Here is a 26,126-nt window from a genome sequence, read left to right on the forward strand (position 1 = left end):
CATGGCCCTTGTCTATCATTACTATCAAGCCAGACAATCAGCTCTGTTCAATGAACAGAGCAGGAGGGAATGCCAGAAGCAGCACAAGATATATCTAAACATAGGGTGTCAACTTGGTGAAGCTACCAAACAGGAGTATCTACGTGCCAAACAGCAACAGATCCCACAACCAACGGTTCAAATCTAAGCTCTGCAGTCCTGCCACATCTAGTTGTGAATGGTGGATGTTAATTAAGCAACAAACAAATAATGGAGGCTTAAAAAATATTCCAATCTCAACAATGGAAGGCACAGGATATCAGTGTGAAAGACAAAACCGTAGCAGTTGCATTCATCTTCAGCCAGATAAAATTTGTGGATGATCCATCTTGTTCACCTCTTAAGTTTCCCAGCACTCCATGTGATATCAAGAAACAGCTGAAGGCACAGGATACAGAAAAGGCCAAGGGTTATAACACATTTCAGCAACAGTACTGAAGACCTGTGGTACAGAACTTGCTGTGCCTCTAGTCAAGCTGTTCCAGTATACTAACATTTATCTGACAATGTGGAAAATTGCCCAGAAATGTCCTGAAGACAAACAGTAGGGCAAGTCGAACCTGGCCATCATCAGCATCAGTCAAATGACGGAAGGGCTAATTAACAATGCTGTCAAGCAGCATTGCAAAGAAATAGTCTGTGAAGTGATTCTCAGTTTGGGTTCTGCTAGGTTCACTTGGCTCCTGACCTCATTACATAAACAAAACAAAATGTCCAGAGTTGAGTGGAGAGTGACTGCTATCGACATCAAGCCAGCATTTGACCAAGTGGCATCAAGGCGTCTTTGACGGTGTCACTGATGGACAGAATTTGAGGAAATGTCTCTGCTGGTTTGAATCATACCTGGCAGACAGGAAGACAGTTGCAGTGGTTGGAGATCAATCATCTTGAGTCCATGACATCTCTACAAGGGTTCCTCATGGTACAGTCTTCGGCTCAAATTCCTTCAGCTACTTTATCAATGATCTTCCTGTATCTCACATGCTGATAAGGAGGGAGTTCTTGGATTTTGACAGAGTAATGGTGAAGTTTCAGGTCAGGATGGTGTGTGGCTTGGGGGTAATTTGCATGTGTTCCCATACATCTGGTCCTCTTGTCCTTCTAGGTGGTCAAGGTTGCAGGTTTGAAAGGTGTGATGAAGTGCCTTGGCAAGTTGCTGCGGTGCATCGTGTAGATGGTTTATTCTGCTGTCATTGTGCATTGGTAGTGAAGACAGGGAATGCTGAAGGTGAATATGGTGCCAGGCGAAAGTGAGGACTGCAGATGCTGGAGATCAGAGTCAAGATTAGAATGGTGCTGGAAAAGCACAGCAGGTCAGGCAGCATCCAATCTTGATTCTGATCTCCAGCATCTGCAGTCCTCACTTTCGCCTTGTTGATTTTAACCTTACTGCAAATCCTCTTACAAGGATGCCTGCCTTCAAGAAATTCTCCTCCTCTCTCTACAAGGATCTCAGCAAGTCTCTCTCTCTCTCACTGCAACCCCCAGGTCATCTCCTCTGCCCTGAAGCTCATTCCTTTGAAGGGCTTTTGCCCAAAATGTCAATCTTCCTGCTCCTCGGATGCTGCCTGACCTGCTGTGTTTTCCAGCACCACTCTATTCAGAATATGATACCAGTCAAGTGGACTGTTTTGTCCTGAACTGCATCAAGCTTCTTGAACGTTGGAGCTGCACTCATCCAAACAACTGGAACATTTCCATTGCATGTCCGACTTGCATCTTATTGATGGTGACAGTAACATTGTTATATCAATGACTGGTGATATGTATCCAAGTCTGAAATGGATATGATGAAAGAGGAACTGGGCAATGAATGGGAATAAAGTGCTGCTCAAGTAAGCATGTTAAACAATTGCAGTGATTAGTTTAGGAATATAGTCTGGAGTCATATAGTGCCAGTGGTGGACAGATGCATATAGAAGCCTGGGACATCAATCAGAACACAGCTTTCTTCTGTATAGAGTTCAGGTATAATCTATCCAGATGCCTGAAAACTGGAAAGACCAAAATAAAGGTCTTCTCAAATGTAGACCCAAACAGACCTATAGATATGCTGATTTTGGGACCTTTCGACAACTCGCCCGAGCAGACTTAAAATCAAAGTTTTTTTTCCAAAGGGTCTGAACACAATGTGCTTATAGGTCTGTCCAGGCACTTTGGAAAAAAAACTTCACTTTTAGGTCCATTTAGGCCAAGCAAAGCAAAGCCAACCCCCCCCACCACCCAACCCATCAAAGGGTCCAGACAGATCCAAACAGATTGAATGGCTCAGTAGGGTAAGCATATCTGAAGAGGTAAGCATATCTGAAGTCCAAAAATAACCTTTATCAGAGAAACTGTTGGTCCTGAGCTTTTCGGATAAACAATAACCAACCTTTAGTATCATGTTATTACAACTGTGCTCTGTCAAACAATTAATGAATATTTCAGCACACTCCTGATCTTATCTTTGTAAGTGGTAGAGTAAACTTTGGGGTCAAGAGATGAGCCACTCTCATCAGCACATTCTGAGTGACAATGCCCTGCTTTCAAATAGTGAAACTCCTCCGCTTTCCCAATATTCTTGTTCTTTTACAATCTAAACATATTTAAAATGTTGCTGAACCTCGGCTCCCTTGTTACAGTCTTGTCTGCTATTCTTGTCAGCTTTGATTGTGTCCTGATTAAGGATTGCAACATCTGAAATTTAACAAAAGACTTTTAGAGAGCGGCTGAATTGGTTCAGTCTAGATGGTGAATGTAAATCAAGATTTACTATTGATCCACAGTTGTGTTTATTGATCAGCGATTATACAATGAAACTTTACAACACAAATAGTACTGTCATCACTGTTTTACCTTGCATTAAATTTGCTCACAAGTGGTTAAGAAGTTCTGCTAACAAATCCCAGATGGCATTCTTACCTGGTGATATAGGGGAGTGGTTGTATCTTCCCGGGTAAGGGGCTTGGTTCCCTGGGATGTAAGTTATTCTCTCCATGGGAGGAGTGCTGCTCCCACCTGGCACGAGTATGGTGTGAGACACTGGTCCCAATTCAATGATTGCTGCAATTCAGGCACACTTATTAGTACAGAATTTAAAACATAGCTTTGTCCAATTAACAATTGAGCAGGATCTCACCTCTGGATCCAGCAGCATAGGGAACTCCTAAAGTTTCTCGTGGTGACATTCCCCTGGTGCCATCTGGTTTGGTAATAACTTGCATCTGCTGAGAAGTGATATAGTCGTTGAGGATGGTCTGTCGAGTATTTTCCATTGCATACAGTTGATAGTGACTAGAGTAACTGGGATTTGGAGAAAGCTGCCGGGAAAACAGGTAAGCTGAAAGGAAACATTAAAAGAACATCAGAACAAACATACTACAGCAGAGTTTGTGTTCACTAATCGATGACGGACATTGTTTTGGTTCCCTCAGTCTTGTCATCCAAAGAGAGGGAAGGGGAAGAACAGCATACTTCCATTGTATAATGCAATAAAATAATCAACAAAGTGTTCTCAATGCTCTCACTGCAATAGTTGAACTCTTTAGAATCTAATAAAAGTTAGCCCAACTGGACAGGTATTATCACATGAAATGTAATGAACCTGAATAAAAAGTGCTGTAGTTTATAGACTGTTGAAGTCTAGGAAAGGTCTGGACATGTTCTGCTCGCCTCTGATTCCACCTGGGTCTGTAACATAATGTCATTTAGAGGCAGTGTTTCTGTGGTAGCTCTGAAAGTGATGCTGCATTTTCAGAGATGTGAAAAAATCCACTATATAAATGAGGAACATACTAAACATTAGAGAATGCTAGCCACCTGGGTGACTGTCAATAAAAATAATACCTGCAAGTATAAATGTGGAATAGCCTTCCCTATTTTGCAGCTCCAATCATCCACCAGAGGTCCCAGCACTTACCTGGGTCTAATGCTCGGTGAAAAGCCATTGTCTGCTCGAAGGGGTGAGGAACATGACTTCTATATTCAGGATTCCCTCGTCCATGGAGAGAATCATAAGGACTGAGTGTTGCTGATGGGTCCACCACAGAGACTGGGGACTTTACAGACATGTTGTCTCTCTGTGTTGGGACCAGTGTGGTCTTCCTTTCATGTCCAGTGGACTTCACTGAAGTCATAACACCTGCGATCACAGGATACAAAGGCTCAAATGCAGCAGTGGCAAGGAGAATTAAAATTTTATTGTGCTTAGCTAATTTACCACCAGATGAGTGCAAGTTAATCTTACATTACTTATTTGTACAACATCTAGTTTCAGAAATAAAAGACATAATATCCTTTCATTTTCCCTCCCTCATCAGAGACAGCTGTATGAATTTACCTTCTTGGGGTCTGCTGACTATTGGTGGGCCCCTGGGAATGAAACCAGGATATCCCAATGGGGTTCTTCTTGCATTGGGATCTTCATAGAGGCCTGGACTCAGCTGAGATTTAGAAGCTTCATGCATTGTTGACCTGAGCACAGAGGTCCCAGAACTGACCACTGCACTATGACGGCCTCGTAGTTGATCAGCAGGTTTCATATCTTCATACTTCCTTTCCACTATCTTCACACCCTCCGAGATCATCTCTAGCTGGTGCATGGGGTGTGGATGTTTGCCAGAGGCTGTGATCAGAGACTTTACATCATGCTTAATGGCAGATTGGTTTTCATGCTTCACTGGGGTTCCCTATAATAACATAGATTCAGTCGTTTTAGTGACATGATCCTTAGTAATTAGGCACTCTTCCCCCACATTTGCTTTCTGGAGAGGAGTGTGTTAGTTTACAAAGTTGACAATTTTAAATTAATCATGATTTCAAAAAGGTTTTAAAAATTTAATTTAAATTTACAAAAATATGATTAATCCTGAACATTTCAAAGCATTGAAAAAAGGAAGACCATGTTTAGCAGGAGTTGTGACATAAAGTGAAGTAAATCTTATCCACGAAGTCAGTCAGAATAGATCCTGGCCTAAGGTACCTCCCTACTCTCTTGGACTTTTGTTCAATGCAATTAAATCGAATATCCAAACTTGAAAACTTTAAAGAAACATTTCAGCAAAATCTGGACTCAGATTAACAGCACGTCACCTGCAATGAGCCACCGAGGGAATAGGTCCATGGAGACAGAAATGAATGGACAAAAAAAGGACTAAGACGCATCTAATTTACATTCCACCATTCTGGCAATCACTTTGTACAATGATAATTGAACTGTCGACTAATCATAGTGATCAAATTCTATCGATTAGTCCATATCAGACCCAGATAGTATGAAACCACCTTGTGTATAGCACTTGTAGCTCTATGTACTAGCAACTGGCCGCTAAACAGAAGTGCCTGGTTTGTTACTGACTGGATAAAGAACCTGTCAACAGCTTGGTCATTTGCCAGCTGACCTGACAACAGTATGTACTTCAATTTTCTCTCTGAGCTCATTTGCGTGTATTTCAATTATTTCTCTTTGGCTTCCAATGATTAGTCTTCTTTGCTGAGACCAAGTAGCACCTAAGACTTTATGGTCCATTTCTCATTGTGTCACTCTGAAGTAGCAAATACTTGAATGGCACCTTAAGAAACACCTGGAGCAACTTAAAACAAACAAGGAGACTGGAAATAAAACTCAGTGGTCTGATCCCAGCAATGGTATCCTTCATTAAAAGGTTATTTACATTTCTGTACCATTAATCAGTCTTAAAGTGTTCACAAAGTCTTTAAAGCCAATTTGAATATAAAAGACTCAAAATTGGAAGGTGATGGCCTAGCTGTATCATTGCTAGACTTTTAATCTAGAGACTCAGGTAATGTGCTGGAGACCTGGGTTTGAATCCTGCCATGGTAGATGGTGGAATTTGAATTCAATCTGGGATTTAATCAAAAATTTGGAATTAAGAACCTGATGATGACTAGGAAATCATTGCCGATTGTTGGAAAAACCCATCTGGTTCATTAATGTCCTTCAGGGAAGGAAATCCGCTCTCTTCTTCTGGTCTGCCTACATTTGATTCCAGACCCACAGCAATGTGGTCGACTCTTAATTGCCCTCTGAAATGGCCAGCTCGCTATTCAGTTGTACCAAACGCTACAAAGGCTCAATGAAATGAAACCAGATGGATCACCTGGCATTGACCTTGGCACTGGAAAAGACAACAGCAGATATAGCCCTGCTGACCCTCAAAGTCCTCCTTAGTAACATCTGGGGGCCAGTGCCAACATTGGGAAAGCTGTCTCACAGGCTAATCAAGCAAAAGCCTGAAATTGTCAGGTATGATTCTGAGAGTATGACTATGTCCCAGACACCATTATCACCATCCCTGTCCCACCGGCAGGAAAGACCCAGCAGAGGTGGCAGCACAGTGGTATACAGTCAAGACAGAGTTGCTCTGGGAGTCCTCAACATTGGCTCTGGACCCCATGAAGTCTCATGGCTTCAGGATAAACACAGGCAAGGACATTTCCTGTTGATTACCTCCTACTGTCCTCTCTCAGCTGATGAATGTGTACTCCACCATGTTGAACAACACTTGAAGGAAGCAATGAGGATTGCAAGGACACAACATATACTCTGGGTGGGGGTCTTCAATGTCCACCACCAACAGTGGCTCAGCAGAAGTACTACTGATCGAGTTGGTCGGGTCTTAAAGGACAGAGCCGCTAGACTGGGTCTGTGACATGTGGCACCTGACACACATTGCATTTTAGCTCTTACATTTAGCAAAGAACTGAACTGCAAGTTGCCACTTAACAGTAGCAAGAAATTATCTTTACCTACTTCAACACAATTAATACCATAATAACAAATACACTGCAAGCTAACAATTAATGCTATAAATCTAGCTAACTATCTTATACTTTAACTTAACTCCGAACGATCAAATACCACCACATTAGACCTTGGCTTTGACCCACGTGGCAATGATCATCTGATCGTCTTCTTCTGGTAGTCCCGGGATTGTCTCTCTTCACGGTTGTTGGTATCAAGTTACCACTCCCAACAGTGGTGTCGCCGTGATTCTTACACCTGGAAGTTTTCCAGCCCCTTTGGGAGGGTCTTTTATTCCTATCAAAGGATCGATCAGGGCTTAATCACCCTGATTGATCGAGCCCACTCAGGCACTGATAAGTTGATGGTGGGGTGGTCTTTGGGCCTCCACTCCTGAAAGTGTTAGGGGCACATAGGTCCAGTAACCTTCCCCAAATAAGGGTTGTGAGGTGTCCCTTTGTTCTGGAAGACAGCTCAATGTTTCCTACTGCCCTGTGAATGGGCTGGGTCAATAGTATATTGTGCTGCCTGCAGTTGCACCATGTCTGGATCTGCAGTTTGTTTATTTCAGTGTTTTTAGCACAGATACTTTTGGCCAATTCTTGGCTCGAACTCCCTGCATGCTTTATTTATTATCCGGTTTTCTGTAAGTCCATCTTTTTGAGTGGCCCATCCAGCCACAGGCAGGTGGTCAAAGAATCAACAAGATGGAAAAACATTCTTGACCTCATCCTTATCAATCTGCCAGCTGCAGATACACCTGTCCGTGACAGTATTTAGAATAACCTCCATTATGTTGTGTGGCATTATCACCGGGCTAAATGAGACAGACTTCAAACGGATCTAGCATCTCGAGACTGAACATCCATGAGGCACTGTGGGGCATCAACAGCAGCAGACTTACACTCCAGCGCAACCTGTAGCCTCATGGCCCAGCATATCCCCCACCCTATCTTTATCAACAAACCAGGGGATCAAACCCGGTTCAATGGAGAGTGCAAGAAGGCATGCCAGGAGCAGCACCAGGCATACTTGAAAATGAGGTGAAGTTACCAAACAGGACGACTTGCATCCCAAACAAAAATGGCAAGTGATAGACAGAGCTAAGTGATCCTACAACCAATGGATCAGATCAAAACTCTGCAATCTTGCCACATGTAATCGTAAATGGTGGTGGACAATTAACCAACTCAATGGAGGCTGCGGCTCCATCAGATATCCCCATCTTCCATGATGGAAGAGCCCAACACATCAGTGTAAAAGGTAAGGCTAAAGCTTTCGCAGCAATCCTCAGCCAGTAGTGCTGAGGGATGATCCATCTCAGCCTCCTCCAGTGGTCTCCAGCATTACAGATATCAGTTTTCAGCCACTCCACTTTGATTCACTCCATGTGATATCAAGAAATTGTTGGAGACTCTGGATACTGCATAGGCTACAGGCCCTGACAACATTCTGGCAACAGTAGTGAAGACTTATGCTCCAGTACTTGCTGTTCCCCTAGCCAAGCTTCCAGTATCGTTACAATACTGGTATCTACCAGACAATGAAGAAAATTGTCCAAGTATGGCCTGTACATAAAAAGCAGGACAAATTCAACTCAGCCAATTACTGCCCCATAAGTCTACTCTCGATCATCAGTAAAGAGATGGAAGGTGTCATCAACAGTGCTGTCAAGCAGCACCTGCTCAGTGACGCCCAGTTGGATTCTGCCAGGGCCACTCAGTTCCTGACCTCATTACAGCCTTGGTTCAAACATGGACAAAAGAGTTCAATTTCAAAGGTGAGGTGAGAATGACAGTTCTTGACATCAAGACTACATTCGATCAGGTGTGGCATGAAGGAGCCCTGGCAAAACTGGAATCAATGCGAATCCAGGGCAAAATGTCCAGTGGTTAGAGTCATGCTTGACACATAGGAACATGATCAAGGCTGTTGGTCAGTCTTCTCAGCTCCAGGACATCTCTGCAGGATTTTCTCAGGGTAGCATCTAGGCCCAACCATTTTCAGTTACATCAATGGTTTTCCCTTAAGGTCAGAAGTGGGGATGTTCGCTGATGATTGAACAATCTTCAGCACCACTTGCAATTCCTCAGATACTGAAGCAGTCCATGTTCAAATGCAACAAGACCTGCACAATTTTCAAACTTGGGCTGACAAGTGGCAAGTAACATTTGCACCACACAAATGCCAGGCTATGATCATCATTAGTAAGAAACTTTCTAATCCTTGTCCCGTGATATTCTGTGGTGTTATCACTACTGAATCCCCCACTATCATCCTGGGGGTATCATTGATCAGAAACTCAACTGAATTCACCACATTAACACAGTGGTTACAGGAGCAGGTCAGAAGCTAGGAATACTGTGGCAGGAACCTCATCTCCTGACTCCTCACAGCCTGTTCATCATCCACAAGGCACAAATCAGGAGTGTGATGGAATACCTCCCACTTGCTTGGATGATTGCAGCCCTAACAAGTCGCAGAAGTTTGACACCATCCAGGACAGCAGCCCGCTTTACTGGCAGTACATCCACAAGCATCCATTCCCTCCACCACCAATGCTCAGTAGCAGCAGTGTGTACTACCTACAAGATGCACTGCAGAAATTCACCAAAGATCCTCAGATAGCACCTTCTAAAACAATGACTATTTTTGTCTAGAAGGACAAGGGCAGCAGATATATGGCGACACCACCACATGCAAGTTCCACTCACCATCCTGAATTGGAAACATATCGCCGTACCTCCACTGTCGCTGGGTCAAAATCCTGGAATTCCTTCCCTAATGGCACTGTGGGTCAACCCACAGCAGGTGGACTGCAACGGTTCAAGAAGGCAGCTCACCCTACCTTCTCTAAATGGCAATTAAGAATGGGCAATAAATGCTGGCCAGCAATGCCCACATCCCACAAAAGAATTGAAAAAAATGTAATAAGATCAACAAACAATTATATTTGTAATGATGTTGACTGAGGGATAAATGCTGACTATGGGACCAGGGAGAACCACCGTTGCATTTTGCAAAGTGCTTTGTTCAGCTGTGCAAACAATGCAGCACTCCTTCAGTACTGCTCTGGGACTTTCAGCCTGGAAATAGGGCTGAAGTTCAGGAATGCACCTTGAAACCTCATTTGTCTATCAAAATGATACACAATGTGCCGCAGCTGACAGCTAAATTAACATGAGAACTGCTTTCAACAAATGGAGAGTTTGCAGCATACCTGCAGATGTTTAGACTTTTCATGTTGATGTATCTATTTTATTAAAGTGACTACTAAATGTAAGGTGACTTTGAAATGCTGCTGAAGAGATACCTGAGATATAGATCCTTCCACAATCGATCTGCTGCTCTGTACAATTTCTGGGGTTTTGCGACTTTCTTGTCTTGGAATTTCATGAATTGAGCGACCCATCTCTTTAATGGTGGTGACTCCCTCGTAAGGTTTGCCTTTTGTGATGGACCCTTCAAAGGTTCGCAGTGGTGGGCTTTCCCGCTTGATCTGTTTCCCATACTTCATGCTTTCTTCATAGGTCTCACTGGATGCTCTTGGTGTACCTAACAGGACAGCATCAGAAACAATTAACAGTTAGATCATTTACTATCCATTGAATAACAGAGCAGGCCCAAGGGGGTCAAATGATCTAATCCTGCTCCTATTTTGTATGTTCATCATTAAATCTTATGCGACTTTAATCGATGGTCAAATTGGAAGGGTTATGATGGCTAGGTAAAGCTCTTAATTACTTCAGTGGGAAAAAGAGACAGTGTTCATGCTGTGAGCCATGAGTATTTTAAACTTCAGTAAGGAACACACTGTATTTATTCCTGGAGCTTGCAAAGAGCTGGTTATGGTGATGAGGGCATAAAATTTCCCGCCTCATATCCACAGCCATCATATTAACATGATTAAAGAAAGGGAAATATCCCTCTCTAGTTATTGAACATAGAACAGAAATGTGTTTTGAACAGAATCTTGCCTACTCTAGTTTTCATTCCTGGTACAATCAAAAGTCAAGATATATACAACTTCACAAGTACAGAACAGTTTAACACTCAAACTGCACAAACCAAATGCTATTTAGATATCTCAAGGCCCTTAGATCTAGTTCAAATCTGGTTTGAATGTAGAAAATAGAGGGTGGTGGTGGTGGAGGCGTGTTTTTCAGACTGGAGGCCTGTGACCAGCAGAGTGCCACAAGGATCAGAGTTGGGTCCATTGCTTTTCATCATTTATATAAATGGTGTGCATTTGAACATAGGAGGTATGGTTAGTAAGTTTGCAGATGACACCAAAACTGGAGGTGTCGGGGACAGCGAAGAAGATTACCTCAGATTACAATGGGATCTTGATTAGATGGGCAATGGGCCAAGGAGTGGCAGATGGAGTTTAATTTAGATAAAGGTGAGATGCACCATTTTGGAAAGGCAAATCACAGCAGGACTTATACACTTAGCGGGAAGGTTCTGGGCAGTTTTGCTGAAAAGAAACACCTTGGAGTACAGGTTCATAATTCCTTGAAGGTGGACTCACAGGTAGATAGTATAGAAAAGGCAGCATTTGGTATGCTTTCCTTTTTCATTCATTCACAGGTTGAGGACATCGCTGGCTAGGCTAGCATTTATAGCCCATCCCTAGTTGCTCAGAGGGTAGTTAAGAGTCAACCCACAATGCTGTGGGTCTGGGATCACATGTAGGCCTGACAAAGTAACGATGGCAGTTTCCTTCCCTAAAGGACATTAGTGAACCAAATGGGTTTTTCCTGACAATCGACAATGGTTTAATGGTCATCATTAGACCCTTAATACTAGATTTTTAAACATGAATTCAAACGCCACCATCTGCCATGGTGGATTTGAACCCAGTTTTCCAGATCATTAGCTGATTTCTTGGATTAAGAGTCCACAGGTAATAAATGCTTGCCTTTACTGGACAGTGCACTGAGTGCATAGGTTTAAGGTGAGAAGGGAAAGATTTAAAAGGGACCTAAGGGGTAATTTTCTTACGCAGAGGATGGTGTGTGCATAGAATAAGTTGCCAGAGGAAGTGGTGGAGGCTGGTACAATAACACCATTTAAAAGGCATCTAGACTGGTATATGAACAGCAAGGGTTTAGAGGGATATGGACCAAATGCTGCAAATAGGACTAGATTTATTTAGGATATCCGGTTGGCATGTGAGAGTTGGACCAAAGGGTTTGTTTCCATGTTGTACATCTCTGTGACTCTAAATCAATGTGTCAAGGACACAGAGGAGAAAGCTTACCCTGCATTATTGACCCTGATGGAACAGCTCTGTCTTTAGATTCTGATAAATGTGGGCTTTCCCTTGCACGACTGATGAGACCTGTATTGGGGAAAGAGTTTACTTTCAGTATCTCATTTGCTGCTCTTAATGTATTATTGACATTTCTATTTAAAACAGAAAGACAACCAATTTCTGACAGACTACAACAATAACATGAATTAAATCATAATTATATAATGAAGTAAAGCAATAGGCTAATTGAACTGAAAATGACACCATTTCAAAAATAAAGGTCAACTTGCAAATCCAGGATTTGAGCCTTTGTTCAACAAATAGGTGGAATGCTTCAACCCTTCCCAAACGACAGACAATGAAACAACAGATTGAACAGAATTGGTGTTCAAAGGATCCGTTTGATCCTTTTCAAACGGATCCAATCTATAATTGCAAGATCCAAACACTGTGTGCAAGATGGCCAAAGTAAAATCTCCCCCGAAACCTTAATATGCTATCTTTTGAGCAATTTCTCAAGATGGGTATTCTGTGTTGGTGGCATATTGGAGCTTCAGTGAATTCTTTCTACTCAGCTCTTTCGACACTACTTCTTTGAGGCTGACACGATAGTACGAACTTCAAGAGTCCTGATGCAGTTTCGTGAATTGATGAAAGGGAAACTGTAACTGAAACACCAAACAGTAACACACATACCTTCATAGGGTGCAGACACCGAAGATTCACGTACTGGGACTCGACTTAATCCACTTTCCATTAGGTCATAGGTCCGTTTAACCCCATGGACATCGGGGCCTGTTCTGGGACTCCTGGTTCCTTCGCGTATATTTTTTATAGCTGGCGGCAAAAAGAAGCAAAGACAGGTGACAGAAAGATAAAGACTTGCAGGATCCCTTTCAGTTCTCAAACTAAAAGCCAGCATCTTATAAACTGCGCTTGTAACATATGAGCTTATGAATTTATATGCCAGATTGACACTCTAAATCCACTGGACTGTTGCCTACACCAAACTGTATCTCAATCCCACTTGATGACTGGTTGTCATTAAATAAATTACTAATGTGTCAATATGAGCAATTGTCAGCCATTGTACGCAGCAAGATCCCACTGACAGAAAAGAGTTGAGTTCCACTTTTTGTGTGTCTGTGGGATGCAAGGGTCACTGGTGAGGCCAACCCAATTGATTTTGGGTATGTGTGTTAGTGATGTCAGATTTTAAACAATTATACTGAAACCTGTCCCGTTTCTAAGATGCAAGATAGTGGTGATCAAAGATATGTGATCAACATTTCTAGCTGGATATAAGGCCACCTTGTTTCCAATGACCACACAGGAGACAGTAATATACAACATTTTACATATAAAAGAAGCAATAGAGTAGCTGAGGAAAGGGTAGGTCCACTCAAGGACAAAAGGAGGAAATTTATGTGCAGAGGAAATGGGTAAGATCCTTAACAAATACTTTGCATTGATGTTCACAAAGGAGAAAGAGATGGTGAGTGTTGGGAGGGATATGTTGATACTCTTGGGCATGTCATAGAATCATAGTCATAGAGTCACATAGCATGGAAACAGACAAATCAGTCCAACCAGTCTATATTGGGTATAATCCCAAACTATCTCACCTGCCTGCTCCTGGCCCACATCCTTCCAAACCTTTCCTATTCAAGAACTTATCCAAATGTCTTTTAAACACTGCTTAAAAAAAGGCGGTGGGTTTTTAAAAAAGGTTGAGGTAGATAAGTCCTTAGGACCTGATGGAATCTATCCCAGAATACTGAGGGAGGCAGGTGAGGAATTACTGGGGCCTTCACAGAGATCTTCATATCCTCTTCAACTACAGAGAGGTCCCAGAGGACTGGAGAATACCTAACATTGCTCTTTCATACAAGAGCAACAGGGATAATTTAGGAATTTAAAGGCTGGTCACAGGGAAATTACTGGGGGAAGATTCTTAAGGATAGGATTTACTCACATAGAAAAATATGGATTTATTAGTGATAGGTAGCATGGCTTTCTGTGGGGACGGTTTTGTATCTCAAAATTGATTGAGATTTTGAGGAAGTAACAATGGTGATTGATGAGGGTATGCTGATAGATACTGTTCACATGGACTTTAGCAAAACCTTTGACAACATCCCTCATAGCAGGCTGATTCAAAAACTGAAGTAACGTGGGTTCCACAATGAGCTGGTAAGGTGGATACAGAGCTGGCAAAGTCAAGGCAGACAGAGAGTAGTGGTGGGTGGTTTTTTTGACTGGAGATTAACCAATGATATTCTGCAGGAATTACACTGGAAACCCTGCTGCTTGTAATGTATATCAATGACTTAGAGAAGAATGCAGGTAGCCTGTTTAGTAAGTTTGCAAAACACACAAAGATTAGGGGAGTGGATAGTGAGGAAGTTATTGATAGGCTGGAGACTGGGGCAGAGAAACAGCAGATAGTTTAATACAAACATAAATGAGGTGATGCAGGTTGGAAGGTATAATGCAAGAGAGAAGTATACAGCAAATGGCAGAACCCTAAGTAGCATTAACATATAGAAGAATCTAGGTGGGAACACAAGTGGGTAAGGTGGTCAAGAGGGCATATAGCATGCTAGCCTTCATTGATTGGGCATAGAGTATAAAAATAAGCAAGTCATGTTGCAGTGGTACGGTACTTTAGTTAGGCCATGTTTGGAATACTGTGTACAGTTTAGGTTGCCACACTACCAGAAGGATGTGCAGGTTTTAAAGAAGGTAGAGAAAAGGTTTATCAGAATATTGCCTAGTTTGGAGGGAATGAGCAATGAGGAGAGATTGGGCAAACTTGGTTTGTTCCCATGTAAATGACCTGACAGAATTTTACAAAATTATGAAAGGCATGGATAGGGTGGACGGTTGGAATCTTTTTCCCAGGGTAGAAGTGTCAAGTTTAAGGTAAAAGGGCAAAAGCTTATAAGAGACATTTTTTTTTACACAGTGTGGTAAGCGCCTGGGATACTCTGCCAAAGAAGATGGTGAGGGAGATATAATAGCAATGTTTAAGAGTCATCTTGACAGATACATGAATAGGCTCGGAATAGAGGGATATGACTGCATAGAGGCGGAACATTTTTAATTTCAAACATCATGTATCTGTGCAGTCTTGGTGGGTCAAAGGGCTTATTCCTGTGTTGTACTATTCTTTGTTTTGAGAGAAGAGACTATTTTGAGAACACAGACCATTTTGAGATCAGTTTAAAAGCATTTCCAGAAACATAAAATTGAAGAGAGGGCAATTGAAGTTTTGGGTCTCATGATTTGCAAGGAATTGAAATGCAAAAAAACGTCAGATGTTAGCCAGGTCTGCACCTTAAGCAGAGAAAATGCTAATTCAATAGCTTGCCACTTGGAATATATGGGAATTCACATTCAGTCTGAATACCCTTATTCATGAGAAGTTAAAGTAAGGCTGGAGATTCTGCCCAGCTGAAGCTAGAAGGAGAATCCATGTAAAATTTGCATAAGTGGAAGGTAGTATTAATTTAGCAAAAAATAGAAATAACGAGAGCTGCTGAACACTTTCAACTGATTCCAGGAGACTGGATGTCTAGTGAGGAGACCAAATAACATAACAAACTTGGGTTATTAGTTGTAATTAAAAGTAAAAAGGGGCAAACTTCTTTCAATAGTTTAAAATGTAAGGTTTCCATGAAAAGGCAAAGTGGTTTAATTAAGTATTTTGTCTTCAATCACTAGTACAGTAAAACATATTTACAAATATGAAATCTTGACATATCTTTTCAGTAAATAACTGGAAGTCTGAATTTCTTGTTAAACCGGTATCAGTCTCCACAGAGATTCTAACATGAGTGAGCACCAATGGCAATGGAGTGCCAAGAATGCGTCTATGATATAAATAGCCATCTGACAAAGTTGCTGAGTGAATAGAATATGCCACTGACAGTTAAAGTTAGCATCTTGGTACTGCTGTTATTTATAGTTGCTTGGCGACACAAAGGGTGAACACTGCTTACAAAAGAAATGCTGTACAATTTCGCCTTGCATTTATTGGGACAGATGCAAGAACTCAAAATTTCACAGGGAACAATCATTAATGCTGCATGAGAAAAGGGTGCTGCCTGATTGACAAGTATATTGTTATTAAATTGAAACAAAGAACAAAACAGCAAAGAAAATTACAGCAAAGGAACAGGCTCTTCGGCCCTCCAAGCCTGCATCAATCCAGATCTTTTATCTAAACCTGTTGCCTACTTTCCAAGGATCTGTATCCCACTGCTCCCTACCCATTCATATTTCTGTCTCGATACATCTTAAATGAAGCTATCATGTCCGCTCTCTACCACCTCCACTGGCAATGTGTTTCAGGCACCCACTATCCTCTGCATAGAGAACTTGCCACGCATATCTCCTTTAAACTTTTCCCCTCTCACTTTGAACTCATGACCCTTAGTAATTGAGTCCCCCAATCTGGGGAAAAGCTTCTTGCTATCCACCCTGACTGTACCTCTCATGATTTTGTAAACCTTAATCAGGTCCCCCCCAACCCCTGTTGTTAAAATGAAAATAATCCAAATCTACTCAACCTCGCGCCCTCCATACCAGGCAACATCTTGGTGAACCTCCTCTGCACCCTCTCCAAAGCATCCACACCCTTTTGGTAATGTGGCAACCAGAACTGTACACAATTTTCCAAATGTGGCCAAACCACAGTCATATACAACTGTAACATGAGCGCCAACCCTTGTACTCCATATTCTGTCTGACGAAGGAAAGCATGCCATATGCCTTCTTGACCACTCTATTGACTTGCATTGCCACCTTTAGGGTGCAATGGACCTGAACACCCAGATCGCTCTCATAGAGTCATAGAGATGTACAGCATGGAAAGAGACTCTTCAGTCCAACTCATCCATGCTGACCAGATAACCCAATCCAATCTTGTCTCACCTGCCATCACCTGACCCAAATCCCTCCAAACTTTTCCTATTCATATACCCATCCAGATGCCTTTTAAATGGTACAATTGTACCAGCCTCCACCACTTCCTCTGGCAGCTCATTCCATACACATACCACTCTTTGCGTAAAAAACTTGTCCTTTAGGTCTCTTTTATATCTTTCCCCTCTCACCCTCAATCTATGCCCTCTAGTTCTGGACTCTCCCCAACCCAGGGAAGAGACTTTGTCTACTTATCCCATCTATGCCCCTCATGATTTTATAAACCTCTATAAGGTCACCCCTCAGCTTCCTAAGCTCCAGGGAAAACAGCCCCAGCCTATTCAACCTCTCCCCATAGCTCAAATCCTCTAACCCTGGCAACATTCTTGTAAATCTTTACTGAACCCTTTTAAGTTTCACAACATCCTTCCAATAGGAATGAGATCGGAATTGTACGCAATATTCCAAAGTGGCCTCATCAATGTTCTGTACAGCCACAACATGACCTCCCAACTCCTGTAATCAATACTCTGACCAATAAAGCAAAGCAAACCAAATGCCTTCTACACTAGGCAGAAGTGGGTGCTGCAGATGCTGGAGATTAGAGTCAAGATTACAGTGGTGCTGGAAAAACACAGCAGGTCAGGTAGCATCCAAGGAGAAGGAAAATCTATGTTTTGGGCAAAAGCCCTTCATCAGGAATGAGTGCAGCCTTCTTCACATTCCTCCATTTTCAAGAACTATGAACCTGCACTCCAAGATCTCCTTGTTCAGCAACACTCCCTTGGACCTTACCATTAAGTGTATACGCCCTGCTAAGATTTGCTGTCCCAAAATGCAGCGCCTCACAGTTATCTAAATTAAACTCCATCTGCCACTTCTCAGCCCATTGGCACACCTGATCAAGATCCTGTTGAGCTCTAAGATACACGTCTTCGCTGTCTACTATACCTCCAATTTTGGTGTCATCTACAAACTTACTAACTATACCACTTATAATCACATCCAAATCTCTCTGTACATCAATTTTCCCCAGGACATTTCCATTTACTGTATAGTTCGCTCTTGAATTGGATCTTCCAAAATGAATCACCTCACACTTGCTCAGATTGAACTCCATCTGCCATTTCTCCACCCAACTCTCCAATCTATCTATATTTTGCTGCATTCTATGACCGTCACCTTCACTTTCTGGCTACTCCACCAATCTTAGTGTCATCTGCAAACTTGTTAATCAGACCACTTGTTAATCCAGATCATTTATGTGTACCACAAACTACAGTAGTCCCAGCATGGATCCCTGTGGAACACCACTGGTCACAGTTCTCCATTTTGAAAAACTCCCTTCCACCAGTACACTCGGTCTCCTGTTGCCTAGCCAGTTCTCTATCCATCCAGCTAGTATACTCTGGACCCTATGTGACTTCACTTTCTTAGTCAGCCTACCATGGGGAAACTTATCAAACGCCTTATTGAAGTCCATGTAAATGACATCTACAGCTCTTCCCTCATAAATCAACTTTGTGACTTCCTCAAAGAATTCCACTCAGATGGTAAGACATGACCTTCCCTGCAAAAAAACGATGCTGTCACTGACAAACCCATTTTCTTTCAAATGTAAATGGATCCTATCCCTCAATATTTCTCCAGTAGCATACCTACTACCATTGACATCAGGCTTACTGGTCTATAATTACCTGGGTTATCTTTGTCCCCTTGTTTAAGGGCTGGCAACATTAGCAATTCTCCAGTCCCCCAGGACTTCCTGTGTTCAAGGATACTGCAAAGATATCTGTCAGGCCCCAGCTATTTCCTCTCTCACTTCCCTCAGTAACCTGGGGGAATAGATCCTATCTGGACCTGGGGACTTGACCACCTTAAAGTCTTTTAGTATACACACCATTTCCTCCTTCCTCATCCCAAAACTCAACTTCCGTCATGTCTCTCTCCTCAGTGAATACTGACGCAAAGTACTCATCAAGAATCTCACCTATTTTCTCTGACTCTACGCACAACTTCTCTCCTTTGTCCTCGAGTGGACCAACCCTTTTTCTCGCTACCTTCTTACTCCTTGTACACGAATAAAAGGCTTTGGGATTTTTCCCTAATATGTTTGCAAGATATTTCATGACCCTTTTGAGCCCTCTTAATTCCTTGTTTCAGATTTGTTCTACTTTCTCCATACTGTTCCAAAGCTTTGCCCGTTTTCAGTCACCTAGACCTTAGGCATGCTTGCTTTTTCCTCTTAGCTAGTCTCACAATTTCACCTGTCATCCATGGTTCCCTAATGGTGCCATTTCTATCCCACATTTTCACAGAGATATGTCTGTCCTGCACTCTCATCAACCTAGTTTTAAAAGCCTCCCACACATCAAATGTTGAGATACCCTCAAACAGCTGCTCCCAATCCACATTCACCAGCTCCTGCTGAATTTTGGTAGAGTTGGCCTTCCTTCAATTTAATACTCTTCCTTTAGGATCACTCTTGTCTTTGTCCAGGAGCACTCTAAAACTTACGGAATTGTGGCCACTATTCCCAAAGTAATCCCCTACTGAAACATCAATCGCCTGGCTGGGCCAATTTCCCAACACCAGGTCTAGCACTGCCCCTTCCAGAGTTGGACTATTCACATACTTCTCTAGAAAACCCTCCTGGATGCTCCTTGCAAATGCTGCTCCATCCAGACCTCTAACACTAAGTGAATCCCAGTCAATGTTGGGAAAAATAAAACCTTCCGTCATCACCACCATGTTGCTCCTACATCTTTCCTTAATCTGTTTACATATTTGTACCTCTACCTCATGCTTGCTGTTGGGAGGCCTGTAGTACAGCCTGAATATTGCTCCTGCACTCTTCCTATTTTTGAGCTCTGCCCATATTGCTTCACTGCTATAGTCCTCCATAGTGCCCTCCTTTGCCACAACTGTGACATCCTCTCTGACCAGTAATGCAACTCCTCCACTCTTTTTACCTCCCTCTCTATTCCACCTGAAGGATTTATATTCTGGGATATTTAATTGCCAATCTTGCCCTTCCCTCAACCAAGTGTCAGTAAGAGCATTGACATCATACTCCCAGGCACAATCCAAACCCTAGGATCTTCTGCCTCACTTACTTCTCGCATTAAAACAAATGGACCTCAACCCACCTGTCCATTTGCATTCATCATTTGGTCCCTGCCTACTCTTCCCCTTAGTCACGTTGACTTCATGATCTAGTTCTTTATTGGCTTTAATTACTACCTTCTTACTGTCCACGAACCTCCTCATTTGGCTCCCATCCCCCTGCCACATTAGTTTCAACCCTCCCCAACAGCGCTAGCAAAAGCACCCCCGAGGACACTGGTTCCAGTCTGGCCCAGGTGTAGACCGTCCAATTTGTAATAGTCCCATCTCCCCCAAAACTGGTCCCAATGTCCCAAAAATCTGAACCCCTCCTTCCTGCAACATCTCTCAAGCCATACATTCATCTTGCTGATTCTTTCATTTCTACTCTGACTAGCATGTGGCACTGATAGCAATCCTGAGATTACTACCTCCGAGGTCCTACCTTTTAACTTGGCTCGTAATTTCCTAAATTCTGCTTGTCGGACCTCATGCTGTTTTTTTTTTACCAATATCATTCGTGCCTATATGCATCACAGCAGCTGGCTATTCACCCTCCCCCTTCAGAATGTTCTGTAGCCGATCTGAGAAGTCCCTGACCCATGCACCTTGGAGGAAACATACCACTCGGAATTCTCATTATCGACCACAGAACCACCTATCTAAGCCCCTGACAATTGAATCCACTCTTTTTCCTGTCCTTCTGTATAGCAGAGCCAGCCATGATGCCATGAACTTGGCTGCTGATGGCCTCCCCTGGTGAGCCATCTTCCCCAGATGTATTCAAAACAGTATACCTGTTTTGGAGGGAGATGACCACTTTCTGCTCTCCCTGCCTTTTGGTCATCCATTCCCTTTCTCCCTCAGCAATCCTAATCTGTGGTGTGACCAGGTTGCTAAATGTGCTATCCACAACCTCTTCAGCTTCGCGTAAGATCCAAAATGAGTTCATCTACAGCTCGAGAGCCATCATGACAAGAGCTGCCGCTGTACACACTTCCTGCACATGAAGGAGTCAGGGACATCAGTCGCCACCCACATTGAGCAAGAGGAGCATAACACTGGTCTGGAATCTCCTGCCATTGAAACTTACACGAGATATTAGATCAGTCCCAACATAAGATGGTAACATTCCATGAAATGTATCATGGTGGTGCTGTAGATATTGAAATAGACAAAATGGCGATGTTTCAATGGTGTGGCAAAATATTATTTTGGATCAAAGAGTCAAACAAATGCACGATCAGCTAAAATTCCCAAAAGTCGAGCAAAGTATCATTTGGTATTTAACAATCCATGACTCTTGTCATAAATTTACACCTGACCATGCATCTCAAAATCAGAGTCTTTTCTCATTCTCTTCTACTGTCTATGCACTTCACTGGTGCCACTACAACTGACAATTTCTCCTTAACCTTCCCCCACCCCATCAACCGGATCTGTATTGTGCAAAGTTGTCTGAGAGTAGTTTCTATTACATTTATTCTTTCATAGATTGTTGGTGTTGCTGGCAAAACCTGCGTTTGTTGCCCATTCCTAATTGTCCTTGAACCTTAGTGACTTGCTAAACCACTTCACAGGGAAGTTGTGATGGACCACTTCAGAGTCCATCACATTGTTGCGAATGTGGGATGGAGGTAATCCAGACCAAATAAGGATAGCTGATTGCTTTCCTTCTAAGACAGAAGTGAATTATATGTTTTTGATGAATTTGACAATTTCATTATCACCATTACTGAGACTAACTTTCAATTCCAGATTAATTATTTGAATTGAAATTCCATAGCTGACACAATGGGAACTGAATCCATGTTCAGACAGCATTAATCTGAGCCGTTGCATTCTTTGTGGAGTGATACTACAACCACACTAACATCCCCCACCTTCTGTACATGTATGTACATCACTAATATCTTCAATATTTTAATCTAACTACCCCATTTATAGATATTTCCATTTGCTTTTAAAACCCGGCTTCTAACATATTCATACCTGTTCTTTCAAGGAGCCTTGGCCTATTGAACTTATGACACCATACCCAATACTTGCGTCTTCAAATAAGAATATACCATATACACTTGAGTAATAGTCAATTTTTTTTTACTACTTTTTAAGGTTAAATTTATGGGGTTGACTATTATATGGCTACTACTTTTGAGGGGCTGAAATTTATGCTGGTCAAAATTCAAATCATATCATTAACAGAAGCTCAAATGATCTCTAAATTAGTAAAGAAAAAAAAGAATTATGGTAATTCTGAAAACCCGGAGCCAACGCAACAGCTAGTGGACTGGAAGCAGAGCGGAACATCTGGCTGACTGGAAAGCTGGAACGGGACGTGATGGCCGGCATACTGACTCATAAACATTGATCTGTTATCTATGAAGAATTAGAGTTGACTTTATGCAAGATATATTGAAAATTCCAGGTTATTTGGCCAAAAATAGGGGATTGACTTTTACATGAGATCAATTATTACTCCAGTACATATGGTAAGAACTTCAAAGAGGAGTAGGCAGTTCAGCCACTTGAGTCTGCTCCAGTGTTTGATATGATTATGGCATGATTCTGGCTCACATGACTCTCATCTGTTAAGTCTAAAAAAGGAAACTTAGTCAACTATTTTTTGTATTGGGGTACAGCCAACTCAATTCTATCCTTAATCCAATCTCTTTACGTGGGAACTTTCAGGTAGTCCAACTAGGCAACGATTAAGAGAAGGAACTATGGCTATACTTCCCAACTCACCAAAATTATGAGTATAACATCTTTCACATCCAGCAGAGATTTTCCTGCACATCAACCCACTTCATCAACTGTGTCTGTTGCTCTCAATGTGATCTCCTCTACATTGGAGAGACAAAATGCCAACTCGCAGAGCGTTTCAGGGAACATCTCTGGGACACACACACACCACCACATGAACTCCCGTTCCATCAAGCATATGCAATTCCTGTGCTGTCTCCACTGCCAAATCCAAGCCACCCGACGACTGGAGGAAGAACACCTTATCTTCCACCTTGGGACCCTTCAACCACACAGCATCAACGTCGACTTCATTTGCTTCCAAATCTCCTCTCCCCCCCACCTCATTTCAGATCCAGCACCTTCCTCTTGCCCTTTCTGACCTGTTTGACTTCCTTTCCACCTCTTTGCTCTACCCTTCCCACCAATCTATCATAATCACCCCCCCAACTGCTTTCACCAATCGCCTTCTCAGCTCTCTTTGCCCCCCCAGCACCACACTGCTATTTATTTCTTAGCCCCCTTTCGCTCCCACCCCGACATTCCTGATGAAGGGCTTATGCCTGAAACGTCAACTATCCTACTCCTCAGATGCTGCCTAACCTGCTGTGCTTTTCCAGCACCACATTTTTCGACTCTGACTCTTCAGCATACTTCTCCCATACTGCTATCTGAGGTAAGATTAGTTAACAGATGTTAGGAATGGGCTAGATCATGTTAATCATCAATACTTTCAATTATTCCTCCTTCATGCACTGCAGTCACGCATATTAAAAATGTTTCATTCCATAGCACAGTGCAGGGAGCATTAGAGCTGTTTTCATTTCTCCCCAGCACATCAGAACAGTGCAGAATCTGGAGACTTTACATCCAAAAGCAAAATATTGTGGATGTTGAAAATCTAAACTAAAACAGAAAGTTCGAGAAATTTGAGTTTGATAGCCTTAATAGAGAGAGAAAAACTGAATTAATTTTCATATTTCATCTTTAAAGAACCAAGAAAATTACAGCATAGGAACAGGCCCTTCGGCCCTCCAAGCCTGTACCAATCCAGACCGGCTGTCTATTTTCTAAGGATTTGCATCCCTCTGCTCCCTGCCCTTTCATGCATCTATTTAGATACATCTTAAATTACCTCTGCTGGTAATGTGTTTCCACCATCCTCTGCGTAAAGAACTTTCCACGCATATCTCCCCTAAACATTTCCCCTCTCACTTTGAACTCGTGACCCCTAGTAATTAAGCCCCCCACTCTGGGGGAAAGCTTCTTGCTATCCACCCTGTCTATATCTCTCATGATTTTGTTGACCTCAACCTTAGTCTTTCTAATGAAAATAATACTAATCTACTCAACCTAGCACCCTCCATACTAGGCAACATCCTAGTGAACCTCCTCTGCACCCTCTCTAAAGCATCCATATCGTTTTGGCAATGTGGTGACCAGAACTGTACGCAGTATTCCAAATGTGGCCAAACCAAAGTCCTATACAACTGTAACATGAGCTGCCAACTCTTATACTCATTATCCTGTCTGATGAAGGAAACATGCTAATGTCTTCTTGACCACTTTATTGATTTGCATTGCCACCTTCAAGGTACAATGGACCTGAACACCCAGGTCTCTCTGTACATCAATTTTCCCCAGGACATTTCCATTTACTGTATAGTTCGCTCTTGAATTGGATCTTCCAAAATGTATCACCTCGCATTTGCTCAGATTGAACTCCATCTGCCATTTCTCCGCCCAACTCTCCAATCTATCTATATTCTGCTGCGTTCTCCGACAGTCCCCTTCTCTATCTGGCTGCTCCACCAATCTTAGTGTCATTTGCGAATTTGCTAATCAGACGACCATACCTTCCTTCAGATCACTTATCTATACCACAAACAACAGTGATCCCTGCACAGATCCCTGTGGGACACTGGCCACAGGGCTCCATTTTGAGAAACTCCATTCTACGACTAATCTCATCTCCTGTTGCCCAACCAGCTCCTTCTGTTTCTTCTTCTGAAAAGTCTTCTCTCTCCAAGATCTGCTAGACCTGTTTGCTATTTTGATACTTCACATCCAACCAGCTTTTGCCAACTTAAAGTTTCATGTGTATCCAAAGAATGTCACTTCAAATGAAAAGAATGTGGAAAAGGAGTGTGGAGGACAGTTTAGAAATACTGGCACAGAATACCATGATGAGGAATTAAGAAACAGTGAACGTACTGTCATATGAGAGGATATGTCCGCTACTACTTTCATAGATGACGTGGCCCTTTGATATTGCCTCTTCCCTTGACTGCTCAGGGCTGCCCGATTCCTCAGCGGCCAATTTGCTGATTGCGCCTTTCAACAACGTGTCTGCCGCAATGCCCTGTTGTGATAGGCCTGGAGTACCCTGCAAACAAAATACATATTTGTTTTATTCTTAAACTTTCTTTCTCTTTACTTTTAAAAAAACAGTTCTTTACAGTGATTCAGGGTTTCAGTTGAATTTTGAAGCTGTGCTCCCACAGGCTCTGCTGATCCTGAATGAGTTTTATTCGGGTGAACAGAGAGCATTTTCAAATCATTTTCCAGGGAGGCAGAGAAATTCAAGATATGGATTGCTGATCACACGACACACTAAAGATCCAATTGGGAGGGGCACAGGATTTCCATCCCTGCAGTTCTCATTTTCTATCAATAAATCCAATAATGAACATAAATTTTGGCGTGTAGATATTTGTCAAGATTGGATTTGGACAGAAACTATATCCTCACTTTTTTGTGTGGCGCCGCTTCTGATAATCACCATATATATTCCCAATGCCCTATCTCAGATTTCCAGATGACTAAATTTGATCTCAACATTCACTCACTGGATATCTGTCAGTGCGTTTAAGGCACAAGCTCACAAAAATTTTGTTTTCTGTTTTTGTTAGGAAGTGTCAACCATTCTGCCCTTTCAGCCTGCTACAATATTCGGGAAGGTTATCAGTGATCTGGTTGTGGTCTCAATTCCTCTTTCTCTCTCTTAAACCCTTTTCCAACAAAATCTGCCTAATTGAGCCTTGGATCAATTCAATGACTCAGTCTCCACAATCTTCTGTGCAAAGGAATTCCCTATCCAGCTCTGTCTGGGATTGTTTGAATAAAACGCAGTAGCAGGAGTGGTGAGAGCAGGGACCGGGGCAGCTGGGAAGGCTCTACAGGAGTGGATGTAGATACGGGAACTGCTGGCTAAACTCGAGACACATCATGCAGTGTCTCCCACCCTTCCACCTCCTCTAACCAAAACAAAAGACCCTGTGCAGAGGGGATGGAGGCTAGGGCAGT

At 42.4% G+C, this 26,126-nt stretch overlaps 1 protein-coding gene across 15 annotated transcripts in view; it reads right to left on the reverse strand.

Moving 5' to 3' along the window:
* Positions 1-26,126, reverse strand: part of ncor1 (nuclear receptor corepressor 1) — a 406,208-nt gene that overhangs the window by 45,752 nt on the left and 334,330 nt on the right. For all 15 annotated transcript variants that reach the window (XM_072590142.1, XM_072590152.1, XM_072590155.1 and 12 more), the window contains 8 exons: positions 25,035-25,206; positions 12,738-12,878; positions 12,048-12,128; positions 10,098-10,339; positions 4,361-4,709; positions 3,941-4,162; positions 3,161-3,361; positions 2,944-3,084 (listed from right to left, as the gene is read on the reverse strand). In XM_072590142.1, coding sequence (XP_072446243.1) covers positions 2,944-3,084; positions 3,161-3,361; positions 3,941-4,162; positions 4,361-4,709; positions 10,098-10,339; positions 12,048-12,128; positions 12,738-12,878; positions 25,035-25,206 — 1,549 coding nt within the window. The remainder of the gene's footprint in view (positions 1-2,943; positions 3,085-3,160; positions 3,362-3,940; positions 4,163-4,360; positions 4,710-10,097; positions 10,340-12,047; positions 12,129-12,737; positions 12,879-25,034; positions 25,207-26,126) is intronic.

Source organism: Chiloscyllium punctatum, chromosome 19 (genome assembly GCF_047496795.1).
Source record: "Chiloscyllium punctatum isolate Juve2018m chromosome 19, sChiPun1.3, whole genome shotgun sequence".
NCBI classification, from domain to species: domain Eukaryota; kingdom Metazoa; phylum Chordata; class Chondrichthyes; order Orectolobiformes; family Hemiscylliidae; genus Chiloscyllium; species Chiloscyllium punctatum.